Raw genomic sequence first — 17,613 nt, 5'->3', positions numbered from 1 at the left:
CTCTCACTGTAAGAAAGGTTCTAAAAAATATTATCAGACAACTTTCAAGATGTAACCGGCATCATTTGTGGCCCAAATCTTCATTGTAGACAACAAATAGGCTGCTGAGCCATGGGTGCGGTGAATTGGAGGCTGCCAATTGGGAACTATGCATCTTCATGTCCCTAGACTCCCCTGGAAAGCTCGCACCTATGGCACTCATAGTGCCCCCTTTTGAAAATCTTAGACTCGCCCCCGTTAGTTGACTAGCAACTATTTTCTAGTAGTTTTGTCTGACTATTTGCCAATTTTGAACCAACTATCAACCAAATATTGCCAAAAAAATAACCCACTTTTAACTTATTATCAGCCAACCATTGACTATCAACTAATATCTTGATCAAACAATGACTAACAATTAGACAGAGGCTACCAAAAGCACATGATCCCATTAATTTTACACAAGAAGGTAACATTCATTGAGTTCCTTAATTTATTTTAGACTGATAACCTCAAAGGCCTGTAAACTTTTATACTCTAACATCAGAATCCTAAATCTCTTTACTCTTCTCTACACATTACCTTTGGTAATGACAAGAAGAATTAATTGAACAATTAAAGCTTCTATGGTTTGCGATCATTTCCTTTATTCTCATGATCTGAATGATTTAGTAACATTATTGTAAGGAGAAATTAGATGCTGGTCACACTGAGGGGTAAAAGGACTGAAAAATCAACAAAAATCTCTATAGTAGTTGTTCAAGAATTGATACCTTACATGACACTAACCTACAAATTTCACCCCCTTTTGAGGTACAACAAATACCCCTGTAATTTTTATCAGTGGATACTCCCATGATTGTTTACATGAAATATCGTGAAGGAAAAATTTTTCATGCAATTGAATTGCTTAAGATAGTTTTAAGGGTGTCAAAGGAATTTGTAAAAAATACAAAAAAAAAGATTGATGGTCTTTAAATTTTGAAATTAATGTCCCAGGTTTCATTTCATGGGAAACTAAACGGTAGTATGAATAATTTTTTTCCAGTTGAAAGTACAACTTATAATTTCTATGCATAGAATATGATAGGATTATCAGAATGCAACTGGGCTAGGCTTTCAATAATTAAGAGGAAACAAATAAATGTAAAACAATTCTCATTGTAGGTAAAGGAACAATTTTTGGAAGTGCACATTTAGCAGATACTCAAAAATATAATTCTAATAATATTAAAGGAACTCTATGGGTAACTACAAGGAGTACAAGGTGTATATTTTGCCGCTTACTCACCCCCCCCCCACCCTTTCTTATTTCAAAATTTACATTTTCATGAGACAAACAACCAAAAGGCAAAGTTTCGCAGGTTCTACTTCAGAGGAATGACCTTGAGTGACTGAATAAAATTAGTTCAGTCTAAGACCTAGAGTTGTGATAATCTTTCTTTTCCTCTTCTATATTTTTTGGTTCAGTGATGTAATTTTATAAAAGAGAATCAGTTTATCATACACATGGGAAAAAATAAACCATTTGATGTGAGCTCTTTGCTGTATATTAAATTGTGTCTTGTACCTGCTCAGTCTTAAAATAGTGTAAATTAAAAAGGCATATCATTGAGAGTAAAGATAAAATTACTAGGATTTATAATTAATTAAGAAAATGAATTTTTGCAATACTGACGGAATCCTATTGATTTTAAACTATCCTAATGTGCTCTATGGCAGACATTGTGGCCTAATGGCCAGAACACTGTTCTCTGGATGGTGAGATCTTAGTTCAAACCGTGGCCAAGATTATTGTGAAGTGTTTCTTTGACTTCCCTTTCATGTTACTGACTTTGTCCTTGCCTTTTCTGTTCAACTGAAAGAGGTTTCATCTGAATCAGCAAATGTCATTGTTGCCATACACTTATAAAACCCATCTGTATCTTTCTCACCCATTGCACATAAGTGCAAAGCCGTCACTGGCTCTTCCCCAAAATTGAAGTCGACCCAGCTTGCATAGCTCTCCTCAGGGATTTTCCTGACCCCACTCCTCCTCAACTGTTGGTTATGGCGTATTAACTTCATGACAGTCATATGAGGATTGTACTCTCGAGAATCAGTTGAAGGGATGCCTTCTTTTGTAAATATTTCACGCACAATTTCCTCAACTGATTTCAAAAAGTCACTTCCCTCTTCCTCAAGTTTTGCATAGAGAACTCTATGTCCAAAGTGGCCAAGACCAGAGAATCTTATCATCACATCACTTTTGGCCAGGATGGATTCCAAAGATGTCTTGCACTGATGCAATACTTTTCCTGCTTTCTGAATTTCTTCAGCATCCTCTAGGTGCATGACCATGAGGGTAACATGCAATGTTGCCAAGGAGACAAAGGCTGGCTTCAGTTCCTTACTGTGTGAGACAATCGAGTCTTGGATAACCTTGATACCAGCATGTATCTGAGGATTATGAATGCGCACAGCCAAGAAAAAGTTTGGTTGTATCCTTTTAGGCCTTTTGTTTCTTTGGGACAAGGATACATTGTGTCTGTTCACACACGCACCAGCAGCATCTGCATTGCCAACGTCTGATAATGCATTCAGTTGCTCTTTTCCCTTTCTTTTGTCTCCCTTTCTTTGTTTGTATTTTGCACCTGGCTTCTGGTCAGTGAGAGCATCCAAGGCAAGTGGCTTATTATCACGGTTTCTATCAGTTTCTTTTTGATTTGTAAAGCTTTGAGACAATTCAGATCTCTCAGTGTCCATTGTGAATAAATTGCTGTCTTCCACATCATCACCAGCAGGAGCAGTGGGACAGTGTACTTGTTGTTCAGACGGTGACTCCGAAAATCCACCAGATAGTTCCAAAGTACTCGTATTTTTACCACAATGCTGATGATTTTCTAGTTCTTGATCTCGATTGACATCACCACATTTGTGATAGGTAGAGGGGTCTCTTTGATTTACACTTGTCATTTTTATCTGACTAACACTCCCAATTTCATCCAACGAGTCACTCACTTCTTTCACTCTGCAACAACCGGCCTTTGTTTCAGTTTCGACGTTACTTCCTTTAAAGGACGTATTTGGCCTATGACCAATACACAAGAAATGACCAAGAATATGTCTCAGTATCAATGTCCTTTCCCTTTGATGAGAAAATGAAAGGGGAGAGGACTCTTTACTTACAAAGTTTTCCGCAGCATGTATCGCTGATGAAATGTTTTTTAAAGGATGACACAAATGAACCGTTTGGACCAGTCTGTTGTTGTCGGGTCTGCAGATGCCCGCGAGTTTACAAAAGCTGAAGAAGAATGGAAAAAATTTCCATCGATGTTTCGATTCCATAAGTTTTCCATAAATATTAAGTAGACTTATTCTCCCTTTGGTATAAGATCCTGTGATAATTTTCGATTTTTCAGAGAATTTAGGAATGGCAAAACAAGCTTTGTTCAAGCAAGATGCTTTGATCATCTCATGAAGAAGAAAAACAAATAATATATTAACGTTACATGACCTCTATAACGGTTAGGATAAAAACCGCAAGTTTTATACCGCGGGCTACCGTAAAAAAACATGGCGGACATGCAGGTTTTTATCGATTTTTCGATAAAACAGGTAAAAATATCAGCTTTCGTTAATTTTTCGATGTCTATAGCTAGTATTATTAATTTTGATATCTGAGATAAATATCTGGTATATTTTATTTTTCAAGAAATTGCTTCAACGGACGAAGAATCTTGAGGAAGGAAAATACGATAATTTTCTTTGCTATCTTTATGGCGACGTTTTCCTAAATAAAATTCGCATAATAGGATGTGTGGCTTGTACAGGAAGTCATCCTCCAGCTAAGAAAGGGTATCCAGGAATTCCTGACTGGAAAAGTGAGAAATCAGAATTGTTTTCTCTCATTCCAAACGGTTTGTATTTTAAGTTGTAATCTGCATGTGATATTCTACTACCTTAATTAACGCACACAGCCATGAACATGACAGACTTAGTTTTTTTAAAATGAATATCATACAGAATTAATTTTTCTTTTATTTCAGGGGTCTTATGTATAGATAAATTACAAATTATTTTGCTAGTCTTATCAAATTATTCATTTGTTCATCCATTTGGTCATTTGTCTACAAGTCTATCTGTCCATCTGTAAGTCTGTCTGTCCATCTGTAAGTCTGTCTGTCCATCTGTAAGTCTGTCTGTCTGTATGTCTGTTGGGGTAATGAAGTATTATCAACTGAGTTGATAATGTAAATTGGCTACCATAAAGAGTTTAAAAGCTGAAGTTTCTGGCATTAGCCCATTGCAATCGCTCTGAAATATCACCTTTTTCTGTTGGTCTGTTACAATATGTTACGATTGATAGCTTGCTTTGTTTTGTCATTGGGCTAATTAAATATGCAGTGATTTTACTGCTCATAGAATTGCCTCCAAAATGTAGTTTCTTGTAGCACAGAACAACACAAAACACAGTCTGTTGGTCTGTCTGCTTAAATTTTTTTCTTAACCCATCATCAATTCACATCTTGCCTGTCTTATTAACCCTTTTTATTATGTTTCCAACCATTCATTCATAATCCCTTCTTTTCATCTAGTGAGCCAACCAACAATTCATGAAGCCATCTACTGTTTGACTGGCCTCTCTTTGTTCTTTATTAAGCTTTTCAATCCATCAGTAATAACAAATTGTCATAGTTGTATAGTTAATTTAATTTAAAACCCTCAAACCTTGTAATGTAAAAATGCTTTCTCAAGAATTGGTATCCTCTTTTAGGGAATTTCCAAAAGAATCATTCAAATTTAAAATAAAAATTTTACTACTAGGTACAATTCCTTTCATGACATACATAATATCTTTCTTCAGTAAATTCTCCTCAAAGTAATTGTTAACACATATTAAAGTCCTTACCATTCTACATAATTCATCCACCAAGCTGTTCTCCCTCTTTCTTATTTTATTGTTTATGATAACAATTTTCTTTGTTATTATATAATTATTAATGTAATGTAATTTAGGATACTCTAATAGTACCTTCATTTAAAATTAAATTTGAAGACTGAGCCACCTACATATATTAGCATTGACCATAGGGGAAGGCATGTAGCTTCTATGTAAAGAAGGAAAAATTGTAATGGTTGTTATTTTATTATTAACTCTGCCTGATTCTTTCCTCTTATAGGGATAAATCTGGTAGGAATTTACTATTCATGTGTTAAACCAACAAATTTCGAACCTGATGAGGTTAAAAGAATATTTGATGGGAAATGTTCAAAGGTGAGATTATGAATCTCTAATATATTTTCTAGAACTCAATTTAGAAGTATAGACGTACTTGTAAGAGTCAGTGACTGGTATCTAATTTCTTCGTACAATACCACCCTTGAATCAGACACTAAGGTAATTAGAGTAAAGGAAATGATCACCAACTAAAGAAGCCCTTGATTGCTAAACAAATTCTCCTTGTCAGCACCTTAGGAAATACTCAGAGAACAGTATGGAGAATATGCAGTTTGATGTTAGGGTGTAAAGGGCTAAAATGAAACCTTTGTGTTCCATTGTTTTTCATCATTGATTTTGGATTCAATTCCAAAAACATTAGTTACAGTGATAATCTCAAACTCTTTTATCTTGTGCTCAGACAATCAGATGAACCACAAGAGAACAATAAATAAATTTGTAAGGAGACTTTTCATGTTGATCACTCCCAAGAGTAAAAGGTTTAATTAACCCTTTAGCTCCCATGAGTGACCTTGACAGAATTTCTCTTTACAATATCAATACACTGTCAAGCAGACAAGTGACAAGAAAAAAATAAAAATATCAACTAGGGGAATTATTAGTAGACAACTAAGATACATCCTTACATTTTAACTTTTCATATTTCACAGGATGATTCAGTAACCAACAGTCCATTTGTACTGTTCCAGCACATAAATACCAGTGATGGTGAAAGAGAAAAGTGTTTTATTTACAACAAGGATCTTGAATCAGTGTCTGAGTGTGAATGGCAAGAAACATGTATACAGGAAGAATTTCAGAAAAAGAGGATTTGCTTTCGAGTTCAAGCAAACATACCTCTATCTGTCTCAAGAGATCAAAATGGTATGTTCTTAAGATGGCTGACTTATCCCTATTATAGCATGACATATCAGTATTTTTTCAAAGTATCATGATTATTTTGTGAACTCAATAGGGGACAGTAAATGATGATCATTCAAGGCTTGAAACAATGTCCAGTTGGCGCCAAACAAAACTGTTTTTTTGCCCAGACAAATGTCCATGATGTCATATCTAAATAATTCCCTCCTCCCCTCCTCCCCCTCCTTATCAAAAAAAGTGGTATATCTACCACTCTTGCATCATACATGTAGTCTCAAACTCAATGCAGGAAAAGTGATATGGCCATATTTACAACCTGAATTTAGCTTGGAATTAAATTCTTCATTTGTAAACCAATAGACAAAATGTCTTGCCATCCAAGGAGTTGGCCAGGGAAAACCTAAATATGACTGGGTTTTGTCCATTGCTCGACTGTCATTTTGACCCCTGTCATTACTTACCATGATTGCTTTCCATCAGTGTGAAGATATTTCCTGATCAAACAAACCTAATAGCCATAAATTTTTAAAATAAAGAGTAGAGTGGAGTATATGCAAACTTGAAATGTCCTGATGTATGAAGAACTGAAAAGTTATAGGGAGAAAAACTAAGATAAAAACAGGAATAAAATTATAAGGATATTTGAAAGAAAAGTGAGAATTTTTTTTTTACTTCTCTCACAGGTATGTCAGAAATTGCAAAGAATATTGAAAAGTCTTGCAAAGAATTAGATTCAACCTCAACTGCCTTCCATATAAAAGACTGTAAATTGTTGCTTAAGAATGTGGATAGTGGAAGCGATGAGTCAATAAGCTGTGAATCACTTTTGGAAAGGATTGAATTAGGACAAGAAAAATTGCAAAGTATACATGGATCAGGCAAGAGTAAAGGAAAACAGAAAAGTGCAAAGCCTGCTCCTCCTTCTGGCTCCGTGAAACTTAAGGTTTGAGGCTTTACTTTTGTTATATACAGGCCAGTGTAGAAACAGATGTTGTCATGTGGCACTGGTTTTCCATTCACAATCATATCCTCTCCTTTATCCTAGGATGTACTGGATGTACGATACTTATCTCAGCTGACAGACAATATCAGGGATCATGAAACATTTGTGCCAGTTATCCAATACAAGAAAGGTGACACCCCATGCTGTATTCAAATCAATAGTTATTATTATCATTGTATGACCCAAACAGCTTCATGCACTGAGATTGAAAAACATTTGACAAAAAACCAGGTTTGAGGGCTGTACCCACTAGCATGGGCAGGGCTGTAGAAGGCATCATGGCCAAGTGAGCTGAAAGAAAAAAGGACAAAGAGAAGAGTGACAGTCAAATAATAAAATGCTTATTGATGAGTTAGGGTAGGCTGCATGTGAAAATATTTGGCTCTCTGTCATGATACACGGGCACTTTACTCTGCTTGGTCCGAACTCAAGCTAAATGTTTCCCCTACAGCCCTTCCACTCAGTCAATAAGCACATTGTTATCAAAGCTCTATATTTTAGAGATTTAATGTGGTAAAATGATAATCATAATGTCACTGTATAATAGTCAAAATTAAAACCAAGCCTGTGAGAAGTTTCCTGAATGTTTTACTTTGTTTTCATAGAGACAAAGTCAAAAACTAAGTACAACCTGGCGCTTGATGTGGTGTTAAATTTATCAAGGGACACTCCATTGAAAAGTCTGCCAAAGTTATTTATTTCTGCCATGTGCAATCAGCTTAGAGAGATGGCCTCAATTATGGCACAGTTTTCCAAGGTATGGTTAAGTGGTTCTTTCTGCCAATTGGAATGAACTCAGTCATGTATTTTTGAGTTAAATCTAAAGATATTTTATGAATTGTGTCCGCTCTGTTCTGTTTAGAGTATATTGTATTAAGACGTTGGACTTAACATGAACATATTAAATGGAATTGAATAATTTTAACATTAAGTTTGAGTTGTGTAGAAATAGATTAAGAATGACGAGAAATTTTTGAGCTTGCTAATCAAACAAAGATGAAATTAACAAACATGTATCAAAGGTAAGACAAAGGAAAAATCTGATTCCCATCTAAACTTAGAATTCAAACTTAAGAGAAGCCAATTGGAAGGTCTGAGGTTCAAATTCTTGTTGAGGGACGAAATACTTTCCTTTGTGCTTCAATTGTGGTAGATATTCACCATCTTCCTTCAACCCCGTTTGAACTCAGGAGTGACCAAAATGGAATTTCTCCTTATAATATTAGTACAATTTCAAGCAGAACAGTGATGAAAATTCAAGGAAAATATTAACAAGGGGATATTGTTTGATTTAAAAACAAATTCTCATTGCTGAAATTATCAGAAGTGTGGGTGAGACAGTGGGGAGAATCTATAGTTTGATCTAGGGAGTGGGAAAGCTAAAGTTGGAGTTCTAATGAAAAATGAAGCCTAAATGGAAGACACATTCCTGTTTAAGATAATAGAGAGTAGCTAAAGAAAAGTAAGCTGCTCATTACTGAGTTCACAATCTTTCCTTACACTTCTTGTTTTAGGGAGGCTCATTAGCTCTTGTTAAAGTGCATCACTTCAAGCTTCCTGGGTTATGTCATTTGGTGACTGCTGTTTATCCCAGCATTAAAAGAGATGATGAACCAACAGAAGAGGATGAACTTGGTCAGTTCAATTATTTGGTAGTTTGAGATGAGTTTGGGTCACAGTGGTTTTAAACTAGTGTACTTTCATTGTATTTTCTTAGTTCCAGTTACAAACAAGGCAAAAACAAGGAAATCCAATTTGAAGTTGCTATTGACATTGCTGATGCAAACAGTCTGCAGGACACGTGTCATATAATTATGAACTTTGTAATGGACCTCGCTCACCATGAACTCTCTGTGGCTCAGTGGTAGAGCATTGAAGTACAGAATCTGAAGGCCTGAGGTTCGATTCCTCATGGGGACTCAGAATTTTTTCTTTGTCCCAAGCTTGTGACAAGACAAAAGACATCTTTCTTTATTAACTACTAAAATGATACCAAAATGAGCATTCATTCAAGAAATCCACATGATCACATTGTTCAAATCTTTTGAACTTCAAGAAATTTCATCCTAAAAGGTTGTTAAGAGAGTATGCATCTTGTTGTGACATAGACTTTTTTTTTGCAGTATCATACAGATTGAAACTTCACAAAAGACTTCTTCTGCCAGAAAACAGACCTCTTATGAGACCTTCCAACAGATACAAGTTTGAAAATGAGAGGCAGCAAGGTTTGTGAGTTTTTTAGTTATTACTGGAAGTGGTGTAATGAACTGTTTTCTTGTAAGAGAACTGATTGGACTCCCAAAGTTTGTTAACTGAAGTCTTTCAGTTTCCTGCAAAGGAATGAAATAGTTTGGAGATGGACAACACAATTTGGTATCTGTTGAAAGGAACAATAACAAAGACCAATTCCCAAGAAGATTTCTACCCTGCATAATTAATTTTAGTAGATGTTTATAGATGAATTGAAAATTCTATAAAATGCCTCAAAACCAATAAGGGAAACCTGGAAAAAATATTGCATGGAGGGAGGGGGAGTCAACCTGAGGTGAACTTATGTCAGATTGAAGAGGAAAAGCATTTCTTCTATTTTGCATACTCTTAGTAAACCAGGTCAGGCTCTTGTATTTTGGGGGCCTCTTTGCTGATTAGATTATATCTGCCTTGTCTATGTTTGGGTGGGAGAAATATTCAACACTTAAAAAATCTAAAAATACTGTGATGGTTTAAAAGCTTTTTTTGAGGGATTTGAGCTAAATCAGATCTCCTTAGTTGTTCTTACGGTCTGCAATACCATTTTTATGATGTTAGTTCAGAGAATTTGGTATTGGATCAACTTGTAACGCCCTAATTGATATCTTCTTTATTCTCTTGTCTGATTGATATTGTATTGATATTGTGAGGAGAAATTTTCACTTGGTCACTCATGGGAACACACTTCTCTTTTCTATGCAATCTAGGTATCTACTTGACAAATCCTCACACTGGATTGGTGGGAGGTATGCTCAATTTTGATTGATTGATTTTTATTGAATTGTGTATTAGACTGTTTCATCAGAGTGCATTGATGGAAAAAGTGTTTACTTTCTTTTGATTTCCAGGGATTTGTGGTACTGTAGCAGTTGTTGATGGAACATATTCCTATCACCATTACATGCAGGATAACTTCAATGACGATGTATGTGTCTTAAATCAAGACTTGCTGGCAGTTGAGAGTTTTTTTGGGAAGGGAGGAGGGGGGTTATGTTGGTGGTTGGAATGTTACTCCTCTGAAATTATAGAAGCACAGGGATGTAAGATGAAACTTTAAAAAATCTTTCTTTCCAACAATGGCATCTAACGCCCAGTTCTTGTAGTCAAGCAAACCTAAGCGTTTTTCATTGGTATATAACTACTGACTCTTGTAATTCCCAGTCCCCTTAGACTCTTAATTTTAAAGTCAAATGTAAGATTTTCGTATTTTTTAAATATTTAAAGTATACTTGTAAATTCACATGTATTTCACCACTGGGGTGCTATTTTTGAATACTTTTAATAAACCCTTCTATTATTAAACTTGTCCAGTTGTGAGCACCTCAAATTTTACAACACTACAATCATGAGCCAAAATTATTTTGGAAATGAAAACTAGATGTAGCAGAAATTCTTACACAACCTTTCATTGGTATGCATATTCTCCATACTATTTTCTGTACATTTCTTGAGATACTGACAAGGAGAATTTGTTGAACAACCAGGTGCATCTTTAGTTAGTGACCTTTTCCTTTGTTCTCATAACCATGGTGTTTTATCACCAACAGTTGAACTGTGAGGGAATATGTTTGCATTCAGGGAACACGGCCTCTCCCAGGACACAGACTTTGGTTGCACCCGAAAAATACCCCTAACCAAAAATATTTGTATTTGTTACCTTCATTGAAGGGACACCTCTAATCAGGGGACACCCTTTGTAGCCCCAGTGGTGTCCTATCAGCTGAAGTTCTTCAGGATTAATAGAAGTTCATGTTAGCGATTAGTGACTGCTACAATATTCTTGTTCTGCTCAGGGGTGGGGTTGTGCATACCGATCACTTCAGACCATTGCTTCCTGGTTTGTTCACCAAGGCTACACATCCAAGTCTGTCCCAAGCCATCGGGAAATTCAACAAGCACTTGTTGATCTCCAAGACAAAGGCAAGGAGTTTGTGGGTTCTCGGCAATGGATAGGCTCCTTTGAAGTCAGCATGTGCCTGGAACATCTTTTGGGAGTCACATCAAAGATTATGTTTGTCAGCACTGGAGCAGAGATGCGCACCAAAGGGAGAGATCTGTTGCATCATTTTCAGACTCAAGGAACTCCCATTATGATTGGTATGTTGACTTAATCCTTTCACTCTCAGATGTCATTAATAATTCTCCTTACTGTCTGCCATCCTTTTCCTATGATATTAGTTCAGAGAATTTGGTGCTGGATCAACTAATAGTCCCCTTTCTGATATTTTTCTTTATTCTCATCACTTTTCTGCTTGATATAGTATTGTTATTGTAAGGAGAAATTCTGTCTTGGTCACTTATGGGAGTTGAAGGGCTAATGGGGCGAGCAAGACACTTATTTGAGTATTTTCTCATTGACTGTTTTTCATTTTACGTTTTGCTTTGTCAAACAGGAGGTGGTGTTTTAGCACATACCATTCTGGGGGTTGATTTTAATGATCAAACAGGGGACATAAGGTTAGTGTGCTATTAATTACTTCAAAGAAAGTTTGGTGTATTGCTTAACACCACCCACAAGTTTGATTTTTTATTTTCTAATGAAGAAATTTAGGGTTAAGGGAAAAAAGCTTTGAGCGACTTGATGCAAAATCAAATTCTCTGTGTGTTTCGCAAGGAGACACAGGAGAATCTATCAGTCTATCGGGAACAATCTAGGAGCCTTTTGTTATGGTCTCCTCCAATTTGAAAATCATAGCATGTTTCTCTCAAACATTCCTGCTCAAGAAACAATCAATAATCTTTGCGTCTTCATGATCATCTAATCTCAATATGTGGTGATTATGGCAATAATGAATTTTGTTAACTGGCTTTCTATTTTTCTCCAAAGTATTATTATTAATAAGCCATGAATTCTCGCTCTACCATGAAGGATGCGAAACCTTCAATGACAAATTAATTTTAGAATAACACAAGACTGAAGGGGATAATGAGTGTTCTGCATATTCTGTCTTGTGGAAAAGGAGATTCTCATCATTTTTTATTATCCCGTGCAGGTTCTTAATTCTAGATCCGCATTACACTGGTGGGGAAGATCTCAAAGTCATATTAGACAAGGTGAGTTTGTGAAGGAATTTATTTGTCATACAGGTGACCTTGGACAAGGATTGTTTGAGATTTGGGAGGGGCCTGTTGATACCTGGTATAATTTTGTTGTTCATATAATTTTTTGCAGGGGTGGTGTGGATGGAAAGGACCTGACTTCTGGAATCAACAGGTCCATTATAACATGTGTATGCCTCAGAGACCAGATATGATTTGATTACACAAACAGTAGAAAAGATGTATCTTTGAATAATTTATTACGAGGAATTTATGCTATTTTTCCATCAGTGGATTTCATGATAGGAAAAATGATAAAACATCAAAATAATGTATTATTAGAAATCCTAGAGTAGCCTTATTCTTGAAGTTACACCCCGATTCACTCCGGAAAAAAAACCCGTGAAGATGCATGTTGCTAAAGTGTTCTTTGTTGCGGCAAACAAATTTCAAAACTTCTACACTTTACAATCTGTTTTCAAGAAAAATTAACCCCACAAAAATGCTTTTGGCAAACAGGCGAAAGACTCTTGGCTAACTTTCCTGAAATGCAATACTCGATCGAAATCGCGGTAACTTGGAATCGTGAAGCGTAAAAAGGACAACAAAAACCTTTGAAAATCGACTTTGTTGCTCGTTTCTTGTGTGACACACTTTTCTTGATTGCATAGTTTTTACGCTCTACGTGACTTGATGACTTTAGGTGAACGAGTTTGAATACTTCCAAGCGCGAACATTTTGACTAATGTCAAGTATTTCTGGACTGTTTCCTAATCCTCCGACGATTTCTTGAACTCGTCAAGTTCCCAACTCTCGCTGAAGTGGCTTCCATCAAGTTGATCCGGTTCACACATGCTGGTTTGACTCTTGATTTAAGGCGGATTAGTGTCATGATTTGGTTTCTCGCCAGCCAGCTGTGATCATGAGGGTCATTAAAAATGGATTTCTGAAAAAGGAAATTTATGAACAATGGTATTTAGAATGTACAGCATTAATTCACGCCAAGCATTTACGAGCGAGAGGCGCGCAGCACGACACGCGCGTTACTGCATGAGTTTATGCAAATAGAAACCTATTTTAGAAACCTATTTTGAAATGTTAAACCTTCAAATTGCTTATTTTATTTACCCCTGTCGTCAGTTACCTTGCAAAAGTGTTGAATAATAAAATTTATGAAAGCTCCTTTAATCACTTATCCTTCTATCATTAAATACCTTTGGTGAAGTTTTTGAGGAGCATTCAACATTCCACGCATTCTGAATTAGACAGGAATGTCATAGTTTTCGATTTAATTAATTACTGTTCTTTGGTTTATTTTCTTAGTAAAGTGGATTGTCAGGGAAATATTTGCTCATAGGATGTGATGTTATGCTGGGTGAAATGAGCTGCTATTTAAAATAATTTCTGATTCATTTAATAAGCAGCTATTGGAATTATAATGAATTTTTGGCAATTTGCATCACTTTCTCCGATTTAACGCCAGGCTTGGGTTACTGTAGCATGCTAAGGTTAACATTCTGTACTCGAGAAAACCTTAATGAACCTACTGGAGCAAAAGTGTTTTAGTGATGATCTAAGCGCCCGGATCATTTTTTTATTACACAACGACGATGGTTTTGACCGTCAAAAGAGCTCTTAGATTCTTTTAATTGCTTGACTTAAAACTTGTACTATTCATAGCACAAGAAGTGAATATCACATGATAGCACTTCGTAAGTTTGAAGACATCTACGAAAAAGTCTTTCTGCTGAGACAAAACTACCATAATTACCGATGGCAAACCGCTGCTAAATAACTGTTAAAACATTTAAAGGAATGTATGAAGTATTATTCTTTGCAGATCTGTGTTGTTTTAGATTATAAAGAGGTCAAATGTTGGCGTTCGAATGGAATTTCGATTTCCGTCTTGAAATTTCACTGCAAGGCGTAATGCGATACAATAAATAAGTTCTTCCCTTTTTGACGTCACTAACTATCGTTATCTGGCGCGACAGTTAACCATCTGTTTTTAATGATTTTTTTTTTTCAACCGGAGATAAATTTATCATTATGAAATACCCATGATATTTAAGAGGATGATAAAAAGAGAGAATTTTTTTTTTTGCATCAAATGATCGAGCGAGTTAAGTTGTTATTAAACTCATATTTTTCCGCGAAAATATGTCAATAATTGCATTGCACTGGCAAGCAAACTAACCGAAGTCTTGAAAAGCAGCTAAAACAACGCATCGTTACTTAATTACGTAAGCCTTTAAATGATTTCAGCAAAAGCGTTTGGCACATTTGCAGAAAAAGACAAAAGCTTTTTGAAAACTAGATTAGAGTTGGTATTGACCTTGAGTAAAGATCGTGTGAAAGAAATTGCGTCCAACAACTTAACAGAAAACAGTTGAAATATGCGGCGAGACTTACCTGTCCCACTTTAGGAGGTCAGTCCCGCGGGTAAAAACAGGCCTAACTCCCAAGGCCACATTGTCTGTCTTCTCTCTCGACCCACAGTCCTAAGAACACCCATTGGGTTTTCCATAATGTCTTCTACAACGTCCAACATGTCTGACAAAGTTTTCCCGTCGAGATCAGCGAATAAATTCACTTGCTTGAAATCTGGCGGTTGCATGAAATAATGTGGTAGGTTGCCCTCTTTCAGCGCTTTTTTCAGTCGTTCTAACAAGCCAAAGAAACGGCGCGAGATTTTTTCCGCGCTCCACTCGTGAAAGTCCGGATAAACGTCAGATTCGTGGAACAGCAGTGTCTTGACGTGATACGATGAAAGCTTTTTCAGTTGATCCTCATTGTCGCGAATTTCGGTCAAGATTCGTAACAGCTGTACACGACATCCCTCGCTAAGAGCTCGGATGCGGTTTTTCTCCGCCACATAAAATGATAGGCGCCAAATCATCTCGTTTTGAACGTGCGGTTTGCAAACCACGTGCGATGAAGATGGACAATCTCTGCGAGACGGATCTGAACGAGAATCGGGAATCACAAACGCTGGTAAAATGTCGACCGAAATGTCTTTATTCACAATCACTCGAATGACCGGTCCTTTCTCGACCGAGATGCTACTCAGATTCTTCGGCAGTTTATCTGCGCGACCCTCCTTGATATGAAAGTTCAAAATCTTCACAGCTTTCTTGACGTACTTTCTAAGCAGTGAGTTGATCTTTCCAGCCGACAAAAAGCCATTGGTTGTTATGCAGTCCTCCCAGACGGAGTAATCTTCGGAGCTCGGCTGGACGCGCATTCCGCCCGTCCGCTCATCGTAGGCGGTGTACATGGCTGAACTTCTTCCAGGGGACAATTGTACAAGCATGTCCATCTGAATGGCTTCTTCAGCTTGTAATCCATCGTATGGAATTCCTTGCGAAACGACGCTATTAGCGCGAAATCGGTTATCCACCATCTGGATTTTACGGAAACATTTGTGCACTGCATTGTAGGCGATTTCTTCGCAGATTTCCTTGCGTTCCAAGCTTATCCGCACGCGATTCTCGTAGAATTCGTTCAGCTGAACCGCGACTGGATCGAGTTGAAATTGAGGTTTTTTGATAGAACTTCTGCGGCGATCAGGCGTCCAAGGAATTTCCGATTTCCATTGGATTGGCGGTGAGGGTAGCTCGTCTGGGTACGAATCTTCTGAGGCCCAAGAATCGTTGTCCGAAGCAGAGGACACATCGAGACTTTTCGACGAGGAATTCGGACTCAAGAACTTCGGATCTTTGATTCCGTTGCTGTTTTCGTCGAAAATCTGGCCACCCCTATTCTTTCGTTCGCGCGCGTTCGACATTCGCTCGGTGGTAATCCAACAGCGCCAAGTATAACTGTTTGTTTTCCAACGCGTTTGCCTCAGCGAGCAAACGTAGCAGTTGTTTGCGAAAAGTTTAGCGTGAGTGAATTTGGGCCAGTTCGTGTGGTGCGCAAGTTGTTATCACGCCAAACACACAAATTTCAGATATTTCCGGTCTGATTACGGTTCTAGCGAACAGCTCAGATGAATGTCTCTCGAAAACAGGAATTTTAACTAGCACGTCTTTGTGAGATGCCCCATGCAAAATGCATTCCTTTGCTCGGCCATCCAGATAATCTCGGCAAATAAGGTGACGGTAAAAAACGCTCTTTGGATTAGCTCCCTTTTCAATGTTGAAAAGCTTTTGACCAATGAATTGAGCGGTTTTGTCACGGCTCGTCGCCTTTACACAAAAGTTTCTATAGCAACAAAGAAGTTATTCGAGAAATTCTATTCCAGTGCTCTTTACTCATATCCGAAGGCTGTCAACAATTTCTGAATATGTCTGCCACGAGTAAATTAGTTTGACGTGAAGACACGAGCATTTCAGACGTTACTTGTCAGGGTCTGTCATGGCTTCATCTTTTTGATGACATTAGCGATAAACCCATGTGATTTATCAATGAAGTTAAGTGTTTTCTATTTTTTACGCCATATTTTATAAATTTTGTGCTCACTTCAGACCCATTGAACTTGTTAACCTTCTCTAAAATCACATCTAAAAATAAACTGCGTTAAATTGAAAGAGGCCGCAATCAAACCACATCGTTTCACCCCAACTAAGCCAAAGGACAATTTCACACGGGAAATGATAATTATAAAAAAATTTAAAAATCGAAAATAAACAAGATAATAACCAAATATTTGTTAGGGGAGGCTCGCTGAAATTTTCCAGAACACAAGTAAACGACTGTCTGTAACCGAACGATTTTTTTAATGTTTTTTTTTTTTTTTACGATTGCACTTGAGTGACAGTTTTTGCAGAGTAAATACCAGTAATTATATCTTTGTTGATTAAACCACGAAAAATATTTGAACTTTTATGAGATATGGGGATGGTTACATTTTCTTGCTCTGATGAAGTCTCAGAAGAATTTTTTTACACTGCGAGAAAAAAAATGCGCGAGGGTCACACGCGAGGGAACAAGCAAGGATTACACGAAAGCTTTCCAGCCACGTTCCCTTAGAGGGACGTATGAAATAAGAAATTTTCCTCAATGGCTGACTGGGAACCGAGCCTGGAGTACTCTTAAAAGGAACGATTTTGCCAATTACTTTGTCCATTTACGCACTTTAAGAGTGCGATTGCATGAGTATTCGACAAGCGAAGTCTGAATTTTTTTAAGCATTTGTTTACTGCACTTGCCGGCGTATAATATTACTAATATTATACGCCGGCAGAAGTTATAAGCTTCTCTTTCCTTTCAATTTAAAAGATGCTCCTGGGCGGCCCAGACCAATTAGATCTAAAAG

General features: G+C 37.0%; 3 protein-coding genes across 3 annotated transcripts; 1 reads left to right on the top strand and 2 right to left on the bottom strand.

Moving 5' to 3' along the window:
* Positions 1-1,419: 1,419 nt before the first annotated feature.
* On the bottom strand, positions 1,420-3,447 carry LOC131789729 (uncharacterized). Its single transcript, XM_059106903.2, has one exon. It carries the CDS (start codon positions 3,430-3,432, stop codon positions 1,834-1,836), a length of 1,599 nt encoding a protein of 532 aa, XP_058962886.2. The 5' UTR covers positions 3,433-3,447; the 3' UTR covers positions 1,420-1,833.
* Positions 3,448-3,498: 51 nt separating this feature from the next.
* Positions 3,499-12,625, top strand: LOC131789680 (ufm1-specific protease 2). The gene is made up of 15 exons (XM_059106832.2): positions 3,499-3,576; positions 3,674-3,878; positions 5,142-5,236; positions 5,851-6,064; positions 6,745-7,004; positions 7,107-7,194; positions 7,670-7,821; positions 8,579-8,699; positions 9,188-9,289; positions 10,022-10,060; positions 10,163-10,239; positions 11,108-11,411; positions 11,708-11,771; positions 12,308-12,368; positions 12,487-12,625. Exons 1-15 carry the CDS (start codon positions 3,535-3,537, stop codon positions 12,571-12,573), a joined length of 1,911 nt encoding a protein of 636 aa, XP_058962815.2. The 5' UTR covers positions 3,499-3,534; the 3' UTR covers positions 12,574-12,625.
* On the bottom strand, positions 12,597-16,469 carry LOC131789681 (cyclic GMP-AMP synthase-like receptor 1). Its single transcript, XM_059106833.2, has 2 exons — positions 14,766-16,469; positions 12,597-13,299 (listed from the first exon to the last, which is right to left on the bottom strand). The coding sequence occupies exon 1, from the start codon at positions 16,138-16,140 to the stop codon at positions 14,776-14,778; it is 1,365 nt and encodes a 454-aa protein (XP_058962816.1). The 5' UTR covers positions 16,141-16,469; the 3' UTR covers positions 12,597-13,299; positions 14,766-14,775.
* Positions 16,470-17,613: the final 1,144 nt, after the last annotated feature.

The sequence above is a fragment of the Pocillopora verrucosa genome, chromosome 14 (genome assembly GCF_036669915.1).
Source record: "Pocillopora verrucosa isolate sample1 chromosome 14, ASM3666991v2, whole genome shotgun sequence".
Lineage (NCBI taxonomy): Eukaryota > Metazoa > Cnidaria > Anthozoa > Scleractinia > Pocilloporidae > Pocillopora > Pocillopora verrucosa.
This window is presented reverse-complemented; position numbering and strand designations above follow the sequence as displayed.

Bases quoted from the DNA above. Each gene is read 5' to 3' on its own strand.
- LOC131789681 (XM_059106833.2), bottom strand. From the start codon at position 16,140: ATGTCGAACGCGCGCGAACGAAAGAATAGGGGTGGCCAGATTTTCGAC.
- LOC131789680 (XM_059106832.2), top strand. From the start codon at position 3,535: ATGGCGGACATGCAGGTTTTTATCGATTTTTCGATAAAACAG. The intron at 7,822-8,578 runs GTATGGTTAAGT...TTCTTGTTTTAG, and splicing joins TTATGGCACAGTTTTCCAAG to GGAGGCTCATTAGCTCTTGT. The intron at 8,700-9,187 runs GTCAGTTCAATT...TTTTTTTTGCAG, and splicing joins AACAGAAGAGGATGAACTTG to TATCATACAGATTGAAACTT.
- LOC131789729 (XM_059106903.2), bottom strand. From the start codon at position 3,432: ATGATCAAAGCATCTTGCTTGAACAAAGCTTGTTTTGCCATTCCTAAA.